Below are 19,215 nucleotides of genomic sequence, written 5' to 3' on the forward strand. Positions count from 1 at the left end.
TAACGATTAAAATTAAGAATAATGTTACTTCAATAATTTTTTTTTACAAAGAGCGGATCAATTGATAATAACTAACCGAATAAATGTTCAATTAAACCACTTTAAATAAACTTATTACTCAAATCTTTGCTCAAAATACTTTATTCGAAATTTTAACTAAAAGTTACCTTTTCAATCAGATGGTTAACTCCGATTATAATCTATTCCTTCGAAACATTTTCTAAAAATATTAAACATCTTTATACGTTAAATATTTGCTAAAAAAAAAAAAAAAGAAAAGAAAAAAGAAAAAGAAGAAAAAATGGTTTACTCCACTTTAGCCAATGTATTCGAATAATATATACATCGACACGTGCTAATTCTTTCGGTGAAGGACGGATCGATTTTGCCGTGTCCTTTTGCCGCGGATGGAATTATTACTATTTCATGGAGGAATAAAACGGGATGAGGGGAATAATCCTTGGCGGGCTTTATCTTTGGAAGGATTGGGTAAAAAGCGTATCCTTTGGAGAGACGTAGATCGCGTAAAGCCATCCGTAAATTTCCTCGCTGCAATAAGGAGCATTTCGAGGAATAGCGGGGATGCCGATGCTATTCGTGTCTCCTTACATGGAGAAATTCGAGAGGAATGTGGAGCAATCGCGTGCCAAACGGCTCGTAAGTAGGCATTCACCACCTAGTACAAGTCAAAGAAGCAAGTGGGGGAGAAAGAAAGAAAAAAAAATAGAAGAGAAAAAGATAAAGAAAAAGAAAAATTGAAAAGAAACGGTGAACATCGCGTACTCCTTTCTTCCGGAATATCGTGTTAAAAGTGTTTTTCGAGAAAATACGTGAGGCAATTTTTTTTTCGTCTCAAAATTTAAACGATTCTGAGAATACATCGTAAAAGAGAAAATACGTGTAAAATTGGATATTTTTCGTAAACATATTTATTCTGCAACTTTCTTTTTTAATAAATGGACTTTTATTAGATAGATTCTCTCCCCTTTTTTTTTTTTCTTTCGATAGAACAACGATTTCTCCACGTGCGGTTTCTATTTCTCAAAACCATTTTTCTCTTGTCTAGATCCAAATACATTTCCTCTTCGTATTCCTAGACTTTCTAACCTGACGCGAAATTTTCGCCTTTTTATACGTCATTTATTACTTTTTATTTATACTCTGTTATTTATTTTATACCTTTACGTGTTATTTATCATCGTTTGTTATTGCATCTAGAAATTTTCTTATCTTTTGCAAACAATTCACTTTCGCAAAACAAAAAGAAATAATATATCTACAAACACTACTTTATTCTCCCAAAATAATTTCATCTCTTCTTTTATTCGGGTTATTTTATTTATTATATTATTTTATTATATTATTTTATTCGGGCTAATTATTACACGGCTTTAACGCGTCATCGTCTCGTGCGAAACGAAACACGTATACAAGTAATTGGAATAACTAACTAACTCTCAATTTTGATAAAAAGCAAACGCTTATCGGATAGATATTCAACGAGACAGATCTCGCTATCGAGCTTGTGCCCAGTAATCGAAACGAATAGTTGAAAACAACGGTTAACGGTATAATGGTTGAGCAAACCCCTCCCCCACTCGATTCGTTTTTCGATTTTCGTCCAAACCCCCCAAGCAAACGCTTCTCGTGGCCGAAATCCATGAATATGCAATCCATGAATATTACCTCGGGCCCCGTTCGAAGCTGTTCATTCTTGAATTTGCGACGAGCCCACACGTATGAACAGGGTTGGTTACAGGTGTCTTTATATCAATATTATTCTGCACGAGGTTTGATCACGGTCTCGCATAGATCGATCATTGGTTCGGATCGGTTTACTGTCGCCAATCGTACACGAGTCAATATCGCGCAAAGATAGATAATTTTATACTTACTTTGGTTTAAAGTGAAATGTTGCGATTTTTCCCCTTTTTCCAATAAAAAAATTTTTCATATGTATTAACGAGTGATAATCCGTAATATTACGCGATATCGTATTTATCGTGCCTTATTGCATTGAAACTCTAAGGTAGAACACGTTGCGCCGAATTTTTCGTTTTCTAATAAAAGTCTTCCACGAATATTGTTAACATAATGTTTTATTATTTATCATGATATTATCGCATTCGAGATATTGAAACTCGTTTAAAATAGGATATTGCGTTTTTTTTTATTTATTAACGCATAAATAATCCATAATAAATAATCCATATTATGTGATATATTTACCGTACATTATTACATTCGAGGCATTGAAATTCTTCTAAGAAAGAAGTTGCGCCGAATTTTTTCTAATAAAAGTCTTCTATGCATTGTTAACGAGTAATGTTAATACGCAATATTGTATTATTTATCGTAATGTTATCGCATTCGAAATATTGAAACTGGTTTAAAATAGAATTTTGCGACTGTTTTTTTTTATATTTTTTTTTATTTTTTTATATTATTTCTAATAAAATGATCTTTCATGCGCATTAACGAGTGATAAATAATCCGTAATATTACGCGATATTTACCAAGTGTTATTGCATTCGAGGCATTTAAACTTGTCTAAGATAGACAACGCCGAATTTTTCGTTTTCTAATAAAAGTCTTCTATGCATTGTTAACGTTGAGTAATGTTACGCAATATGCAATATTGTATTATTTATCGTAACGTTATCGCATTCGAGATATTGAAACTCGTTTAAAATGTTGCATCGATTTTTTTCTTTTTTTTTTTTTTTTGGTTTTTTAACAAAATGAAATGCGTATTAATGAGTAATAAATAATCCATGTTACGTAATACGCAATATCATTATTTATCGCACGTTATCGCATTCGAGATATTGAAACTCGTTTGAAATGGAATATTTTTTTCTAATAATTATTATACAATATGCAACAAGAAAAATTTTCCAGTATGAATTAATGAGTGATGTTACGCAATACGTACGTATTTGTTCTCGTTGTTAACACATTTTGAGATATATCGATGATCAAGAAAGCAAATTGAATTGACAACGCCTGTGAATTTAAACCGACTAATATCATTATTTCACGTCAAATTCAATCTATCCTGCTTCGTACCCTGCTTCAAATTCAAACCCGGAGAGGCGACATTTCGTGTTCGTTGTAAATTAAAATTGACGAAATGTTGTTTTAATCTTTGCACGCGAAAAATGCATATATATTCAATACTCGCGATCTCATCGAATTTCACGATTCTATATTATTTTTACATGGTGTGTACATTTTAAAAAATTCTTCTTTCTTCGAAAAATACGTACGATTACGTTCGATTGCGCGCGAAATATACATTTTTACTCGAATGAACGTGAATTCTTGAATATTCTTGTAAATAGCACATCACAGGGAGAATCAATCGGGAATAAATTCACCGAGAAGGAAAGGGAATCGCGATTACTCTTAGCCGGGGTAAGTGATGGATGCACGCGCAGATGTCGACTCGAGAAATTCGATGGGACGGTGATTTTTCGTCTTCATCGCGGCATAAAAGAAAAAAGAAAAAGCGGAGAGATCGCGAGATACGGCTGTAAAACGGTTTTTACGAGCCACGGTCGAGAGGATATCACGAAAAGCTGTGATCATTCCTTGCGGGTGGTAGGCTTCCTTGATTCGCCGCAATGGCGGCGTCTGTGCTTGCGAATGTGTGGCGGCGATTTTCGAAAGAGGGATCGACGTGTTTTATTAGATTTGGAGAAAATAAAAAAAAGGTATACTCTACGCTGCAGAGAATTCGAAATTTTTGGTCGATGGAACCAGCCTTCAACCACGCGCGCCGCTAATTATTTTTCAGATGCTCGTCAAACGAGGGTAATTAACATTGGAGAAACTAGTGATGCGTAAAATTCAATGGTTGAAGTTGCGAACGATAATTTTATCGTTCAAAACATAAAGCGGATCGACTGAATAATAGCTACGAATAAATGTCGTTCGAGCATTTTAATAAACAATTACTTACAATGGTACTTTATTTTATAATTTTTAACCAGTTACTTTTTCAACAGGTTAACGCTTCACGCTCTGTGAAGAAACAAACGCGTGTATCTAGAGCAATGGTTCTTGAGCTATTCAAATATATGTTTAAACTGTTTTTATCAGAAGAAAATTATTAACATGGAATAAAATAAATTGATAATTTGGAATAAAGAAAATCGTTTTTATTAATAATGTTTAGATTGTTTCAATCAATAATAACAAAATAAAAAACAATAACACACAGAGAAAAGTACATATAATATCTTTATACTTTCTTAGTGACGTCGAATAGTAAATACTTAACTGTTAAACGTAAAAGATAAATATTAAAATAATTCATCTTTTAATTACATCTAAAATAAATACTAGAAAATATCAAGAATAATAAATAAAATATTTGAGTAAAATATTTAATAAGATTCTTCTTTTATAGATACCGTATGAATCATCTTTAAAATCGACAAAGTCGTGAACACATTCTATGGAAATCAAGGAAATCTTATCGAAATCTTCCTGCATCCAACGAGAAAACTTAACTTTTGTTTCAATGAACAAATTTGATTCAATCGCATGTAAAAAAAAAAAAGTTCACGGAATACCAATGCTCCAAAGAAGAAAATTGGTTGGAAACCCTGACGAACACCTAACGGACATAACAGAAAATAATACGCGTCGAGACATCTCGGTAGGTAATCGGAACTGTGTACGCCATATCGTTGACGAATACGGTATACGTGATTGATGTTTATTAAAGAAGGAGATGTGTCTATCTTAGAAGGAGATGGAAACTGACGTGTTTGCCACCGCATAATAAAGTATCCTTTGAAAATTTAAAACCGTACGCGGTTGAGAGGATACGTAAGCTAGCTCGTAACTTCGTTACATAGGTGTTCATCTACGGTAACTCAGTTGATATAAATTTTAATCACGTTTCTACGTCGCATTACGTTTTCGCAAGTAAGTCTCGTAATTCTCGAATCTAATATTATTTTTCCTTTTCTTTCTTTCCTTTTCTTTTTTTCCAGCTTTCATTCCAATTTGCATTTCGACATTCCTCGAATGTTTAACGAAGCGCTTGTCTCATGGATTAGACACGCAATACGTGATGATTCGAGAAGATTTTTGGAAAATTTTTCGATAAATTCGTTTTTCGATCAACGAGTTTAACGCGTATTTTTTCTTATTATTCTGTTGTGTGTTTATTCGAAAAATTGGTGGGAATTTATTTATAACTCATCTTTTTATTTCATGCGCTTTTTCCAAAGAAAACTTCTTCTAATTTTTGTTCTTTCTCTCCTCTTCCACGTAGCTGTGCTTTGTCGAGAAAAGCAGTCTTGATACAAGCGATAAGATATTTAATTTTATATACACGGAAATATATTTATATTCCGTGTATAATTTGTAAGAATTATATTTGAGAGTTATATTTGAGAGATGATTATAATTATCTTTGTTATTTAATTTAATGGGTAAAGGTTAAATGCTTGAGAGGCAGCCAATGAAAAATTCTATTTCACATTACTGTCCCTTTGTATAATTTGAGTGAAACAAACACCACGATTCGTTCCCTCTTTTGCTACACTCGCAACATTTATTTATTAAAAAACATTCGCAATTTGCTCGATTTATCAACAGACACCGTTATCCTTTATCCAAAACGCTCTCAGGTTGCAGAGACGAATGTTTATACGGAACAAGAACTGACGCATTTTACGCGAAAAAGATCGTGTACAAAATTCATGGTTGTTTAAAGGCACGGAAAAAAGATGAATCAGCAGAGTAAGAATGCAGTTTTTCGTTCCTGGTAGCGAAAAATGTCACTTTTTTTTCATCTCATCAAGAACTGGAACAAGTGAAACAATTTTCATTACAAGTGAAAAATATTGGACGGTGATCCAACAATTAAATTCCCCATGGATCCGATATTTTCCTCCATCTTGGTACAGAAGTGGCTATCTGCAACCTGTAAGATTCACCGCTCGTTGCGAATTGAGTTCGCAATTTCTCGAGTTCAAACGACGATAAGATATGTATTTACTCGTAATGATCAACAAAGACAACGCATTTCCAACGATATTCCCTTCCATAATGCTTGGCAATTACGCACGAATATTATAGAGGGAAAAGAGGAGAAATTTTACCCGCCGCAAACGTCTTTGAAATATCTTGACTTGACCCGAATAAAACAGATCTCTTCCATCTCTTCCGTGAAATGAAATTCTGCTCAGGCAGAGCTTGTTTCCCCTCCCAGAAGAGACGCTTCGTTTCTTCTTCTTCTTACGTTTCACCTCGTTATTTCGTATTTCCTTGGCCACGGAATATTCGGCCTCGATCTATCCGGACCAGCCGTGTTTCCCTCTTCCTCGAAGGAAGGAATCCAATCTTGTGACAGCGTATCGACATCGATCGAGATGATAGATCACGGACCCGTGACGTAATTGGCCCAAAAAAAAAAAAAATCATCGTTAGTTTTTGTTTAAAGAAGATGGGATGGTCGAAGGACGTTGCAATTCAAGGGCTCGTCAGATTGGGCCAATCGAGAGAGTCGGATGTTTCGAAAGCGTCATTTTTTCTCGCCGAATTTGCGACGTTGGAAAATTGAAAAATAATAAATTTCCCTTCTTTCGTTGGATTCCAAGATAGAAGTTTCGAATGCTTTTTCTATCGAATTAAATTTATATCGTCCATTTTTTCTTTTTTTTTTTTTCAATATTTATCGATACGAAACGTAACGCAAAGACGAAATCTACGTTTACGATCGATCGATCTAGAAAATTTCACGTCTCTTACGCCTGGAATGAAAAATACAATCCCGGGAAAAAGGGAGAAGGAAAGGGGGCGAAGTAGGGTAAAGTAAGATCATAAAAGGGAGGAAAGTAACGGAAAATTTCTTCGAATTAAAACGCGACCCAACGAGAAAACGCAACGATACGCAGAAAACTCTTCCCTTCATTCGCATCAATGGACACTCATCGACAGTTCCCAATTAAAACTTCTTCCAAGCTCTCGATAACTTTCGATAACTCCCGATATCTAACGTCGTATCAAAATTTAACGATATTATCAAAAATTCGCTGATATCACACTTTTTCCTTCCTGCAGAAAACTCAAGGAAGAAAACAGAGAAGAAGAAGAAAGAGAAGAAGAAGAAAGAGAAAAAGAAGAAAAAGAAGAAGAAGAAAGAGAAGAAGAAGAAAAAGAAGAAGAAGAAGAAGAAGAAGAAGAAGAAGAAGAAGAAGAAGAAGAGGAATACAAACGGTTAAAGAAGAACAGGCCAGAAATGGAAAATAAAAGAGGAATGATCGTAAAAGGAGAGGGATGGAAAGTAACGTAATGGGAAAGAGGAATAATAAAAAACGGAGAAAAAGAGAGAGAAAGAGAGAGAAAAAATATAAAGAAAAAAAGGAAGAAAGGAGGGAAAAGGCGGGTAGTGGGGTAAGGCTGCGAATTAAGGGTTAGCGAGGAGAGCAGCGTGTGCGCGTAGGGGTTGAAGAGAGAGAGGAATAATCGAGCAACCCCCTCCACCGTTTCATCCCTCCCCGATCTCACACGAACGTGCGAGCTTCGGGATTCGAGGCGGTGTGGAAACTCGAACAGACAGCCAGTCGCTCGCCGTTCGTTCAACAACGTGGCTCGAAAGTGCGATTCAGAGAAGCGAGGAAGGGGTGGACGACGAAGACGAAGACGACGACGAAGACGACGACGAAAACGACGAAGACGAAGACGAAGACGACGACTACGACGACGATGTCGCCCCTCGCTCTTCTTCTTCGATCATGGCCAACGTGGTCCACCAACTCGGTGTTGTACGGATACTATAACAACAACAGGGTGTAGAAGGTGACACGAGGTGAATATCGATCGGCGATCGTGTGCCCTGTGCGTGTCCGACGAATCCACAGGTATCTCTCCACTCTCTGTCGCGATCTCTATTACACGATCCGTACACGCCCGTCGATCGCCCCCGATTGTTTTCAATCGCCTGGACCTCCGTCAACCCTTGCCCCGCGATAATCGATTCGACACCCGTTCCTCGAGAGTGAGTGGATAATAATCGAGAGCGCGTCCGCGAGAGAGGGATCGATCGATTTCTTTTTTTTCCAGCGATTGACTGCTCCCAACCACCCCTCCCCTCGGTGGGAGGAGCGAGGAGTAACGAGATGACAATAGCGGGTGCAAAGTGTAAAGTGTCGACAGGGGGGGAGAAGGTGAAGGAGGAAGGATGCACGGTAATCGCGATCGATTGTGCCCGGTCGAACGGAAGGCACGGCGAGTGTTCGTGGATCCCGTTTCACCCAAGGATTTCCGATATTCGGCGTTAGAGGGGTAGTAATCCTCTCTTGGTGTGGATATATTTAACTCGGTGGATGGGCAGGAGTGGAGAGATTTGGGTGACTGGGTGCCGCCCGATCCGGGTTCAACGTTTCGAATCAATCGCCAAGGAGAGGATCGTTCCGAGGTTCGAAGGAAGGAAGGAGGGAGGGAGGGAAGGAAGCGCGGCCGAGCCGATTTCGAGCGTCGCAAATTTTTGGGATGAAAAGGATTTCTCCGCTTTTCGCGAGATTCCGCCGCAACAAAGCAAAAGTGGAAAAGGAACGAGAAAGAGAGAGAGAGAGAGAGAGAGAGAGAGAAAGGATTTTTAAATCGAGCACAAAGGCGAGGTTTTTGATCTCGTTGGAAAATATCGAATCGATCTAGTCGATCTAGCTGAGGTGAATGGCGAAGCTCAGCGCGATTACCGTGTATTCTATGGTTGGGTCACGGTGGCGAGGATCATCCCTTTGATATATATATACGTATATATTTGTATATATATATATGAATACACGCAGACATAGAAGCGTACTCGATACGTGGATGTTGCGCAGGATATGGGGAAGGCACGAGGCGAATTTGGCTCACGAAGGCAACAACGTGACACCACGAGGAAATTCTCCGACGATTCTAAGTAAACGGATTACGTTTTAAATCTTGGAATCTCTCTCGGCGTCCCACGTGTTTCCTCCGCGATTCGATCGCCGTATACGTTGCCGCGTAATCTCGCGTGTGGCCGGCAAGGACACACAATTCTTCTACAATTCCAATTCGCCAATTCGGGGAAGAATTGATGAATCGATCGATCGAGGGAACGATCAAAAATTCAAAGAAGATGGACAGTCACGGATGAAGCGATGGTTGCTATGACGACCGTTGCCAATGTGTCATAGGTGTGATCAATGGTGAGTAATCACCGCGGTTTAATCGCCGCTAGATTTTTCTTTTTTCCCCTTTTCCTCCCTTCTCCCAGCGCGCGCGTGTGTATTCGCTAAATCGTTCTCTTGACCGAGAAACGGTTGCGCCGGTGTCAAGGGTGTAGGATACGAAAGAGTACGATTTGAATTGCTAAGAGGACGTCAGATCGTTATTAATTATTAAAACTCGATTTGACGGGGGAATCGAAGAAGGGAAAAACCTCGTTTCGACGAAAGGTGGTGGTTGTAACCGAGAAAAATAAATAAGGGCGCGTGTATAGAGCGTGTATACACGGAATACCTATGCAACTTTTCGTTTATTTTCGTGCATTAAGGGCATACGTGATGATAACCAGCACACTCTGCTTTGGAAAATTGCGTACTCTCGTTCGCGGGTAAAGTTAATAATTCCCTTTTTTTCCCTATAATAATCTGTGTGGCAAGTGAGGGATGAATATTTAAGATTATCTCGGGTGATTAACTCTTTGATATCGGGTTTCGAAAATTACGAGGTTCGAACAGGAGCGAGAAACTTATTTTTAATGTCGATCTCGGACAAGATACTACTGTTTACTGTAATTTCCGTGGCGTCAACATTCATCTTGTATTCGGTCGGTGGAAGATAAGGGTCGAATAACGCGTATTAAGATTGGAGATATTTGTAATCTCGTGGCTCGAGATCGTTTGGAATTAACTGTCTTATTTTGAAATCTCACGAACGAAGGGATGGCAATCGAGAATAATGGAGAATTTCGGTGGGAATATTTATTTGTATAAAATTTATAAAATATAGAGCGAACTATTTCAATTTATTTTCTTATTAACGGATCGATCGAAAATTTTGTTATAAAGCATGGATTTTTTCCATGCTTTCTTTTTCTTTTTTTTTTAATTTTCGAAATATTCTCTTTAAGAAATCTTTTCGTAAGAACATCATTGTTTTAATTCCATTTTTTTTTTTAGATACGTTTATGAAAATGCAAATCTCAATCTAAAGATCCGCGATTTGTTTATCACAGTCCATTCCGTTATCAGCTTTAACGCGTACTTTCACCACTTAACGCGATAGAGATATCCTATACGTATAAACCGATTATTCCCTAATAACAGTTCTCAAATATTGCAAGAACGTGTTGCTTCAACATTGGAGAATCAAGATACCAATTACACTAATATCCTGAAATCATATTACAAACCGATTAGACTATTTTTCATTTTTTTAGATTATTTTTAAATTTAACCTATTGCAATACGTATTTCCCATAATTTAAAAAATTTTTATGATTTTCCTTTCAGTTAAATTAACAATAAAAAAAAATCCTTCAAAATGAAATTTTACATTTCAATTTAAGCTTCGTATCATTTCGCGATCTATCAGTCTCTATTAATTTCAAAAAAGATCTTTGTAACGATAAAAAGAAACGACATATTTTCATTAAGATAAAATATCCGTTAAATATCTAAGATATATCGTATCAAGGGAACAATTTGAACAATAGAATTTCTCAGATACAAGAAATTCGTCTCTACTTACTGGAGGACAGGATAGGAGAAGCGTTTTCGTTTCTTGTCAATTGAGGGTAATTAATTATAACATCATTTCTCTAATTAATCTAAGTCAAGGTTACCAGGTTCGAGGATCATCTTTTTCCCCTCCCCGAGAGTACTTGCATCGTACTTGCGCGTACTCTTTCGCGCAAGTAAACCGTAAGAACAATCAATCTTAGACGTCGCTAAGAATTTCATTTCTTACAAGATAGAAAAGCCATCCAGCCTAGATCCTATAAGAGATCGCGTATATTGTATCTTGGAAACGTTTCCTTTTCGTCATCAATCGTAAATTTCTCCTTCGAGAGCAATTTTCGAGCATTCGTTTTTGTTTTCAAAATAATTTTTTTTTTCTTAATAATCAACGAAACATACGAGTAAGGGATGTGTGTTGTAACAAATAACGCAGAGCGAAGAGCACTTGCGAAACGAGTGCTTACTCGTTTAAACTCTTCGGGAAGTATGGTCAATCTTTTATTTAAAAATTTAACCGTGATATCATTACCACGGTATTCGTTGCAACGTTTAAGTCTAAATTTATTTTTAGACCGCGTATTCGTTCGATTAATATGACCGCAAAAATTTCATACAAAAAAAAAAAAAAAAAAAAAAACAAAAACGAGATGTAGAAACGTTTGGATAAAAACACGGTCCATCGGAAAATTTCTATTTATTTCAAAAGTTACGTACGAGTACGGATATTATAGCGAATAAATGTACCTTGATTTATGAAATTCTTTCGTTTAAGATTAATTTGTTGGCGTAATATTGTTTTTCTTCTTTTTTTACGCAAAAGTATAGAGAAAAAAAAATGGTAAAAAAAAAAAAATGGTAAATGGCCCGACGTTTGTTATAATGTTAACGTCGAAACGAATAATTCTTCGCGTAAATTTATTTGCTACGAATAACGCTATTCTCCCCGGATTTTTCCTTCCCCTTTTTATATCGGGCTAAGAGAGTGGAGCATAAAAATATTTTCCTCCGTTTTATATTTCTCGTATTCGTGGCAACGATTGTTGTTGCGTGAAATCAACAATAATAACTAAACTTGCACTTTTTGAATTTTTATATCCGTTCCCTTTCATTCGGTTTTATGCAATTTTATTACACGATGTAAACGTGTATATGTATATGTAATTCGAAATTTTTTTCTTTTTTTTTTCACAAAATTTATTAAAAGGAAACAAAGTAGCGGGGCTTTGGCAGCTATTAATTAACCCAGATCTAAATCTGATTATCCTTTTCGGATGGACGCGAAATCTCGTGATAGAATTTCTGAATTAATCCCTGATGAGGATATCATATTAGCATATTAGCATAACATAACAAAGAAAGTGGCGTTTAATATTTCTGAAATTATTATTCATAAGCGGAGAATTGTTAATAATAATAGTCTATCGTGAATTGAAATTGGAAAAAGAAAGAGTTGGAAAAGAAAAAACACTCGCCTGCCTCGCAATCTTACCATTATCCCTTCGAACCTGCAAACTATTTGTGCACACACACACACACACACATACACGTATCTCTCTCTTTCTCTCTCTCTCTCACTCACTGTTTTCAATAAATAACTTCGAATAATCGGATTTTATAGATGCACTTCATTCTAATGGAAAAGAGCCGAGAAGCGGGGTGTAATTTTTTGCACAACACTGCGATACAATTTAATGCTTGGGAACGAATTAATATTCCATCGTGGTATGCGTTAAACAATCGTCGTTCCATTTTCGAATAAATTGCACGATACACTCGACCATATCGAAATATTTAACCATTGTCATGCCTGCGCATGAAATTTTAACTCGATGCATCGGATAAATTTGAATTGTGTCGCGTCCAGCAAGTTGAAAAAGCCAACCGTGCCCGATTTATACGCGACCGTGGAGTAATAAGAAATAATTGTATGGACAACGCGAAAAAGAATGGTAAAAAAGGAAACAAAAGAGGAGGGGGAAGTGGATGAGAAGACGAGAATGGAAAATGTCGGTTACCATTGAGAATGAAATTTCCCCTTTCTGTCATACTTGCCTCAGGATTGTAACTCGTTGTTTTACATATTTACATATTCAGATGTCGTCTTATTGTCGACGAAAGGATGGAATTCGAAGGAAATGCATACTGTTCCTTCATTAACTGTTAAAATTTAATTGTTCGTCGTGAAATGGATCACTGGAAACATTGAAATCGAGAAGAGATTTCTAAGAAAAGATTGGTTTATAGAAAATTTCGTGTTTGATATGAATTTTGACGTGTACTTTTTTCTTTTTTTTTTTTTTTTTTTTTAATGAAATTTCTCGATCAATTTATCACGTATCATCGAATTTTTTCAATTTTTAAAAGTCACGAAAAAAAGATTTTCCAAATATCTTTTCTTTCGTACAAAAATTTGCACGAAATTTCGAAAAATTTGAATTATTTATGACACTAAGATAAACTAGATTTTTCAGATCATGCAAATGTTTTTACGCCACTATTTCTCATAGCGAATTTCTACGTATCCCCTACTAATATAATATGCATTTATTCAACGCAAAATATTTTCGAAAGCTCGATTCCTCTCTGCACTTTGAAATTCCAAAATTTCATAAATGCAAAATTTCACACAAAACCAAGTTACCCGTCGAAAAAACATTTTCCCTTTATCGTGCATCGTTAAACAACGAACACTGACAAATAACAATAAAACTCTCTGTTTCCTTAAAGAGTTTAAACGACAACGAGAATATAGAGAGGAAAATATTAATATACACCTGTATTAGCTCTCTCTTGATATATATATCGCCTCAAAAATATCTCCTCTTTGAGAAATTTACAGCTCGAAATCCAGCGATATCACTCGAGAGTCTCACTTCCTAAGTATATGTAGAGCGGAGAAAATGGAGGGTCCTGAGGGACAAGGAAATGATTTCTGTCTTTGTGAAGAAAGAAAAAAAAGGGTCTTCCTCCACGGAGGAATGCCCCGCTAAAGCGGGCAAAGATCCCTCTTCTGCCACCCCTTCTTCTCGCGCTGGAAGCCAAGAGAAACTCTATAACGCCCCTCCATCTGTCAATCCTCCCCTCAAAAAGTGGATGGCTTCGATTCCTTCCAAAAGAAAATCGCTCCACTTCGTAAAAACTCGAGTAGAGAAGTTTTCCTTTAATTCAGAGATTGCGCCGCGACACTCGTTTTCGAACGAGCCAACTGCCGCTGATCGCCTTTCGTAGAATCGTTTTAAGAGGAACGTTTAGAATCCCCCTCACCCCAGAGATGGTCCCTCGTAATTCAATTCCAACAATTTTCTTTGTTTCATTGTGTTTAAACACGCGGAGCGTGGTCGTCTTCGTTTAGTTTGATTTGCGAAGAAGGATTGTCTGCCATTTTATTCGAGCATCGGTTAGACAATTCTAATCAATTCTCGATATTTTTGTATTCAGAAGAAACTATAATTTAATAGATTTCTTTTTCGAATTTTGACGAAAAATATCTATCTTCGTATCAATATCGATCTTTTCCCTTCGTTTTATTTCACAATTATTATATATCGCGGGTAAATTTATGGGGAAACGTATTACATATAGAACTATCTCTTCGTTGAAATCAATTCAGAATCTATATCCGTATCATTCTTCGTAAATAAAAATCTTGCAGAGAGAGAGAGAGAGAGATTGCTCGCTCGATCCAAGCTCGTTCCGTTCCTCTTCGAACTCGAACCTCTTCCTTCCCTCATCTCCGCGTAACAGCTATCTGGCCGCTACTTTAATATTTAATCTGAACCATTCAGTTCCAACCAGATCCTTCGAAACTCATTACATCGCGTTAGTTACCGTCCACGATTGCATTTAATTAAATTCCCTTAACCTCCAACCTCTTCATTTCCGCGTCACCGTTTTTTACGGCAAAGAAATAGAATTAGCGATTAGAAACTCGAGCGCGAAACGAATCGAGTTATCCACGGGGCGACCTCTTACGAAGATAGATATGATTTTAAGAAAAAAAAAAAAAAAGAAAAAGAAAAAAAAGAAAAAAGAAAAAAAGAAAAAGAAAAAAAGAAAGACAAAGAAATCGTTTACACAAAGCGCAGCAAACTTATTTTCCTCCCTTCTTTTTCCAGAGACGCTCGACGAGGGATTTCAATGATACGCCACCAAGCGTATCGGGGTGGTCGTGGTGATTGGTGAGAGGCCAGTCAGGACGCGGCACCTCGTTTCTCCTCGCGTGCGCGAGGAAATGTTATCTCTCGAGGAGGGGCGCCACACCGCAGCACGCATAAGAATCTACCTGACCGTTAAGAGTCAGGCGGGATAAAGTCAGCCATGCTTGGCAAGATCGAACAGCCATCCCTTCGTTCCAAGATCTCGTGATCAAGATCGACAGGTTGGACAGGATCGGGGGTGCAGAAGTTTAGTTTGATCCGAAATGGGGACGAATACGGGCGACCGGTCTCTGCTCGGTTCGATCGCGAGGAGCCTGTCGTTGGATCGGCGGGCTGAACGTGGAACGGCCGAGCTCCCCCTCGCGGGAAACGCGACCAAGGCCAACACCGTCCACGAGGAGGAGACCTCCTCGTTGAACGACCTGTTCTCGGGGAGCGGCGGTGTCGAGTTAGGCTGGTTCAACGACTCGGCCGCCGCGATAACCTCCACCTCGCCCTCCTACCCCGGCGCTGCGTCCTCCTCCTTCTTCTCGTCCGTCTCGCCCACGTCCCTTGGATCCGAGAATTACACGGGGATATCGGACCTGTTCGTGTTCGACGATCTGAACGATTACATCAATCGACTGAATTACAGCGCATTCGTTAATCTGACGGCCTATTACGACGGCGGGGCCAACCTGAACCTGAACGGAACCGTGAACTGCACCTCGTCCATCGCGTCGTCCGGTGTGGTGAGTGCGGGTGAGTGCGGGCCGGCGGCGGACGTTGACGAAAAGACGGACGCCAACAGTTGGTGGGCCCTGATCCTCGTCATCGTCCCCTGTTTGACCTTGTTCGGCAACGTGTTGGTTATACTGGCCGTGGTTCGAGAGAGGGCCTTGCAAACGGTCACCAATTACTTCATCGTGAGCCTGGCCGTCGCCGATCTTCTCGTCGCCGTGCTCGTAATGCCGTTCGCCGTCTACGTGTTGGTGAGTGTCCATTTTTCATTTTTTCCCCCCTCGGCGGTTGAATTCGAGGGATGAATGATAAATCGGGTGGGCGGCGAAACGATTCGTTATATCAAGGGCACGATCGATGCTTCGTTTATGGCGTGCGAACGTGTCGCGTTTTAAAACCTTAACCTTCGCCCGTACGTGGACGCGCGGCCTGTTATTTCCACCTGGGTAAAATTAGAAATGAAATACGCAGCCGAGGTATTTATTAGCCACTCGCACGATATCTTATTAACGCTGGAACAATTTACATCTTTTTATTTCTCAAATTAATTAATTAATAATAGTTGGAAATAGAAATTATATTTATTTTCGTCACGTTACTTCAACCGAGTCACTTTAGCGACCTCTGGAATTTTTATTACTAGGATTAGTTCAATAAAATCGCGCCAGAGGACTCTGGTGTCGATCGAAGAACAACAACGCTTCCTTTCGCGATTTATCTAAAGGAATATTCATTTAATCAATATTTAATCAATATTTTCGCACGTGTTGATCCACTTCGTATTTTATTATTATCTCGAATTATCTCGACGATTCCTTTGTGAAATTTATAACTCGATCATTCTACAGGAATTCGATTCATTCCGATTCCTTTCATCGATGAGATTGGCTCATACGGTAGTGCTTGTAGTTATATTTAATAAACGATGATTTCATTCAAGAATTTCGCAAATATGGACGCGTGTGTGAATCAAACGAAAATAGGATTACTTAATTAAATGCAATTTAGAGTAATTCTTCGAGTGACGAGCTCCTGAATCCCGTGATAGTGGATGACCTACTTCCGTTCGAATCGCTTGCACCGAGTCATAGCGCGGGATGTCAAACGAGCGCTGCTTGTGGAAGTACATTCTTTTACGCTTCCGCAGTATTTATTTAACTGTCTTTTTTATTTACGCGACGAAATAAATTTCAATTTTTACACGGGGGAGAGATAAATTCTTCATATTATTATCTTACGTTTCATTACGCACCGATTTATATGCATTTTACGATCCCATTTGTTCTTATTAATTTAGGAGATATTAGAACTTTCTCGCGCAAAAGATATCATAACCTCATTTTCACATTTTCGTAAATGCGCTTAAAATTTATGTTGTTTGTTGGATAAAGTTTAGCGGAAAAAGTAGTTTTCCTTTTTTCCACGTTTCTGTTTAATTCTGAATAAATTTTCGTGAAAATAAGAAGAGTGATGGTAATAAACGATTGATGCGAGGTAATCGAAGAATAAGGATTCGAAATGTAAATTTATGCAACTTTGTTAAAACCCTTTTATCAATTTACATTATTTTATTGAAGATTAAAGGAAAGTATGTACAAACGGTGGATGTAATTTTAACGGGGAGAAATGTGTGCGAGAAGAGAAGTTGGACATGTTTGCACAAACTTTCCCCGTGATGGAAAGTAATAGTTCCATGAAGATCGAGGTGAGGTTAACTCGGTTAAGAGTATGAGAAGAATTTTCCAATTGATGGATTGTAAAAATGTCGCAAAAATCGTATTTTGATTCATCAAAATTGTTCTATATTTATCTCTTTTACCTTTAAGCAAATTTTTGTTCCGATCTCGAAATGAATAATTGAAATAAAAATTTTACTAATTTTTCCCTTTTTTTTTTAAAAAAACTATTTATCTTGTAATTAGAATCGCTTTCGTCCACTTCGAATGCAACTCGTTGCTCTCTTTCTTCCGTTATCGAATCGATCGTACTCGAATCGAAATATACAATATTTCGACGCAATTAAACTACTAAATCACAGCACAGAAATGTACAACACACAATGCATATACGAAACTCTTCTTGCGGCGAGATTGCACAACGACACAACGGAAAACATTTGTACACGTTTGATCGAAGTGGTAATTGTACACATGGCATTTCCCTTCATTTATGCTAATTAACATTTTGTTAGAGCGACGACGGTGGGAAATTTATAGAGGAAGAAGAAATAATTTATTCCACGCGAACCGACGCGACGTGCAGCCAAGTGACCGTTAAAGATGTAACTCTTGGAATATGCATGAGAAACTGGCGAATTCGATGACACAATTTATCCGAGGATCTAATGGAAAGGATTTTGGGGAATAAAAAACGTGATAGGAGAAAATTAAAATATCAAAAATTAATTACCAACGATATTATTCCAACTATATAAGATTGTAAGTTATTGTAAGTCGCGATCGGGGGAAACGTACGGTTTTATTACCGCAAATTAATTTCTAGGAAATTTCCAATAATCCGATAATGTTCAGTTCGTATTAACCAACTGCGTGCAAAAAATTTATAATCTCTTATTGTCGCGCGAACAGAAATTATTTTTCCCTTCCATTACTTGCTCAAAGTCACGTGAAGGTCACGTTATCGTCTCGGCTTCTTTGCAAGTTTCTTTCAATCTAAATTTAAGAGTAACAATTTAATCGTGCAAAAATATGATAGGAAACGAAATTTATATACTTTTCTTCTACTTTATTATTCTTTATCGTGTCGAACACAAATCAAACAGATTTAATGCACCTTACGTGGATCGAACGACATTCTCGCAAAATTCTCGCAACTTCCTTCGTCCCATCTTCCTTCCGTAATTTTTCTCGAATAGAGGTTGACCGATATCCGTTCCATCCTCTCTGTATCGAGTAGATAAAATCGAGACGTCCCGGGCTGGATATTAACGCGATGCAGCGTACTAAAATCCCTCGCCGACCGCTTAAACGATCGTTCGCGAGTTTCGCATTAAACAGTTTAGCGACGCGCGTGTGCGCGCCTATAATGCGTCCCAACGATAATGTCGCGACGCGAGTTACGTGCCACGATCGAAGCACTTTACTCTTCACTTTACCGCTTCCCTCTGCGAAATCGCGTTCTGGGATTTCCATCCTTTGCGTAACGTGACATCCACGCCTCCATCTAACGCACCATCTTTTCCAGTATTACCATACGGTGTAAGAGTAAATTGGAAATTTCGTAAAATCCATTTTTAGATTTCTGCCAAGTTGATTTTATATGATCGATAACGATGAATGGCGTGCGATATTAATAAAAATGAGTTTTTTTTTTTGCTACAAATTGAAGTTCGAAGAATTGAAAGAGACGATCTGCGATCAACAGTCCGATCAATGTCGACTTATACTACTTTCCTTTTCTTGCTAGACTGCTATATCTGGACTGCTAGTAGTTTGAACCCGTCCGTGATCAGACGTGACGATGTAATACTAATAATAATAAATTGAGTATTTTTGTTCAATATTGAAAAGTATTAAGCGAAGTTTCGAAAAATTATACAATTTTAATCATACGATAATGATTTTCGCTGATTAATAATATCC

The 19,215-nt window shown here is 37.7% G+C and overlaps 1 protein-coding gene across 1 annotated transcript in view; it reads left to right on the forward strand.

The window, feature by feature from the left end:
- The first annotated feature begins 15,066 nt into the window (after positions 1 to 15,066).
- Positions 15,067 to 19,215, forward strand: part of LOC122713182 (dopamine D2-like receptor) — a 132,744-nt gene continuing 128,595 nt past the window's right edge. Inside the window, exon 1 of the mRNA XM_043933391.1 lies at positions 15,067 to 15,864. Within this exon, the coding sequence (XP_043789326.1) occupies positions 15,157 to 15,864 (708 nt within the window). The 5' untranslated portion in view covers positions 15,067 to 15,156. The remainder of the gene's footprint in view (positions 15,865 to 19,215) is intronic.

The sequence above is a fragment of the Apis laboriosa genome, unplaced genomic scaffold (genome assembly GCF_014066325.1).
Source record: "Apis laboriosa isolate Shangri-la unplaced genomic scaffold, ASM1406632v1 scaffold23_cov150, whole genome shotgun sequence".
Lineage (NCBI taxonomy): Eukaryota > Metazoa > Arthropoda > Insecta > Hymenoptera > Apidae > Apis > Apis laboriosa.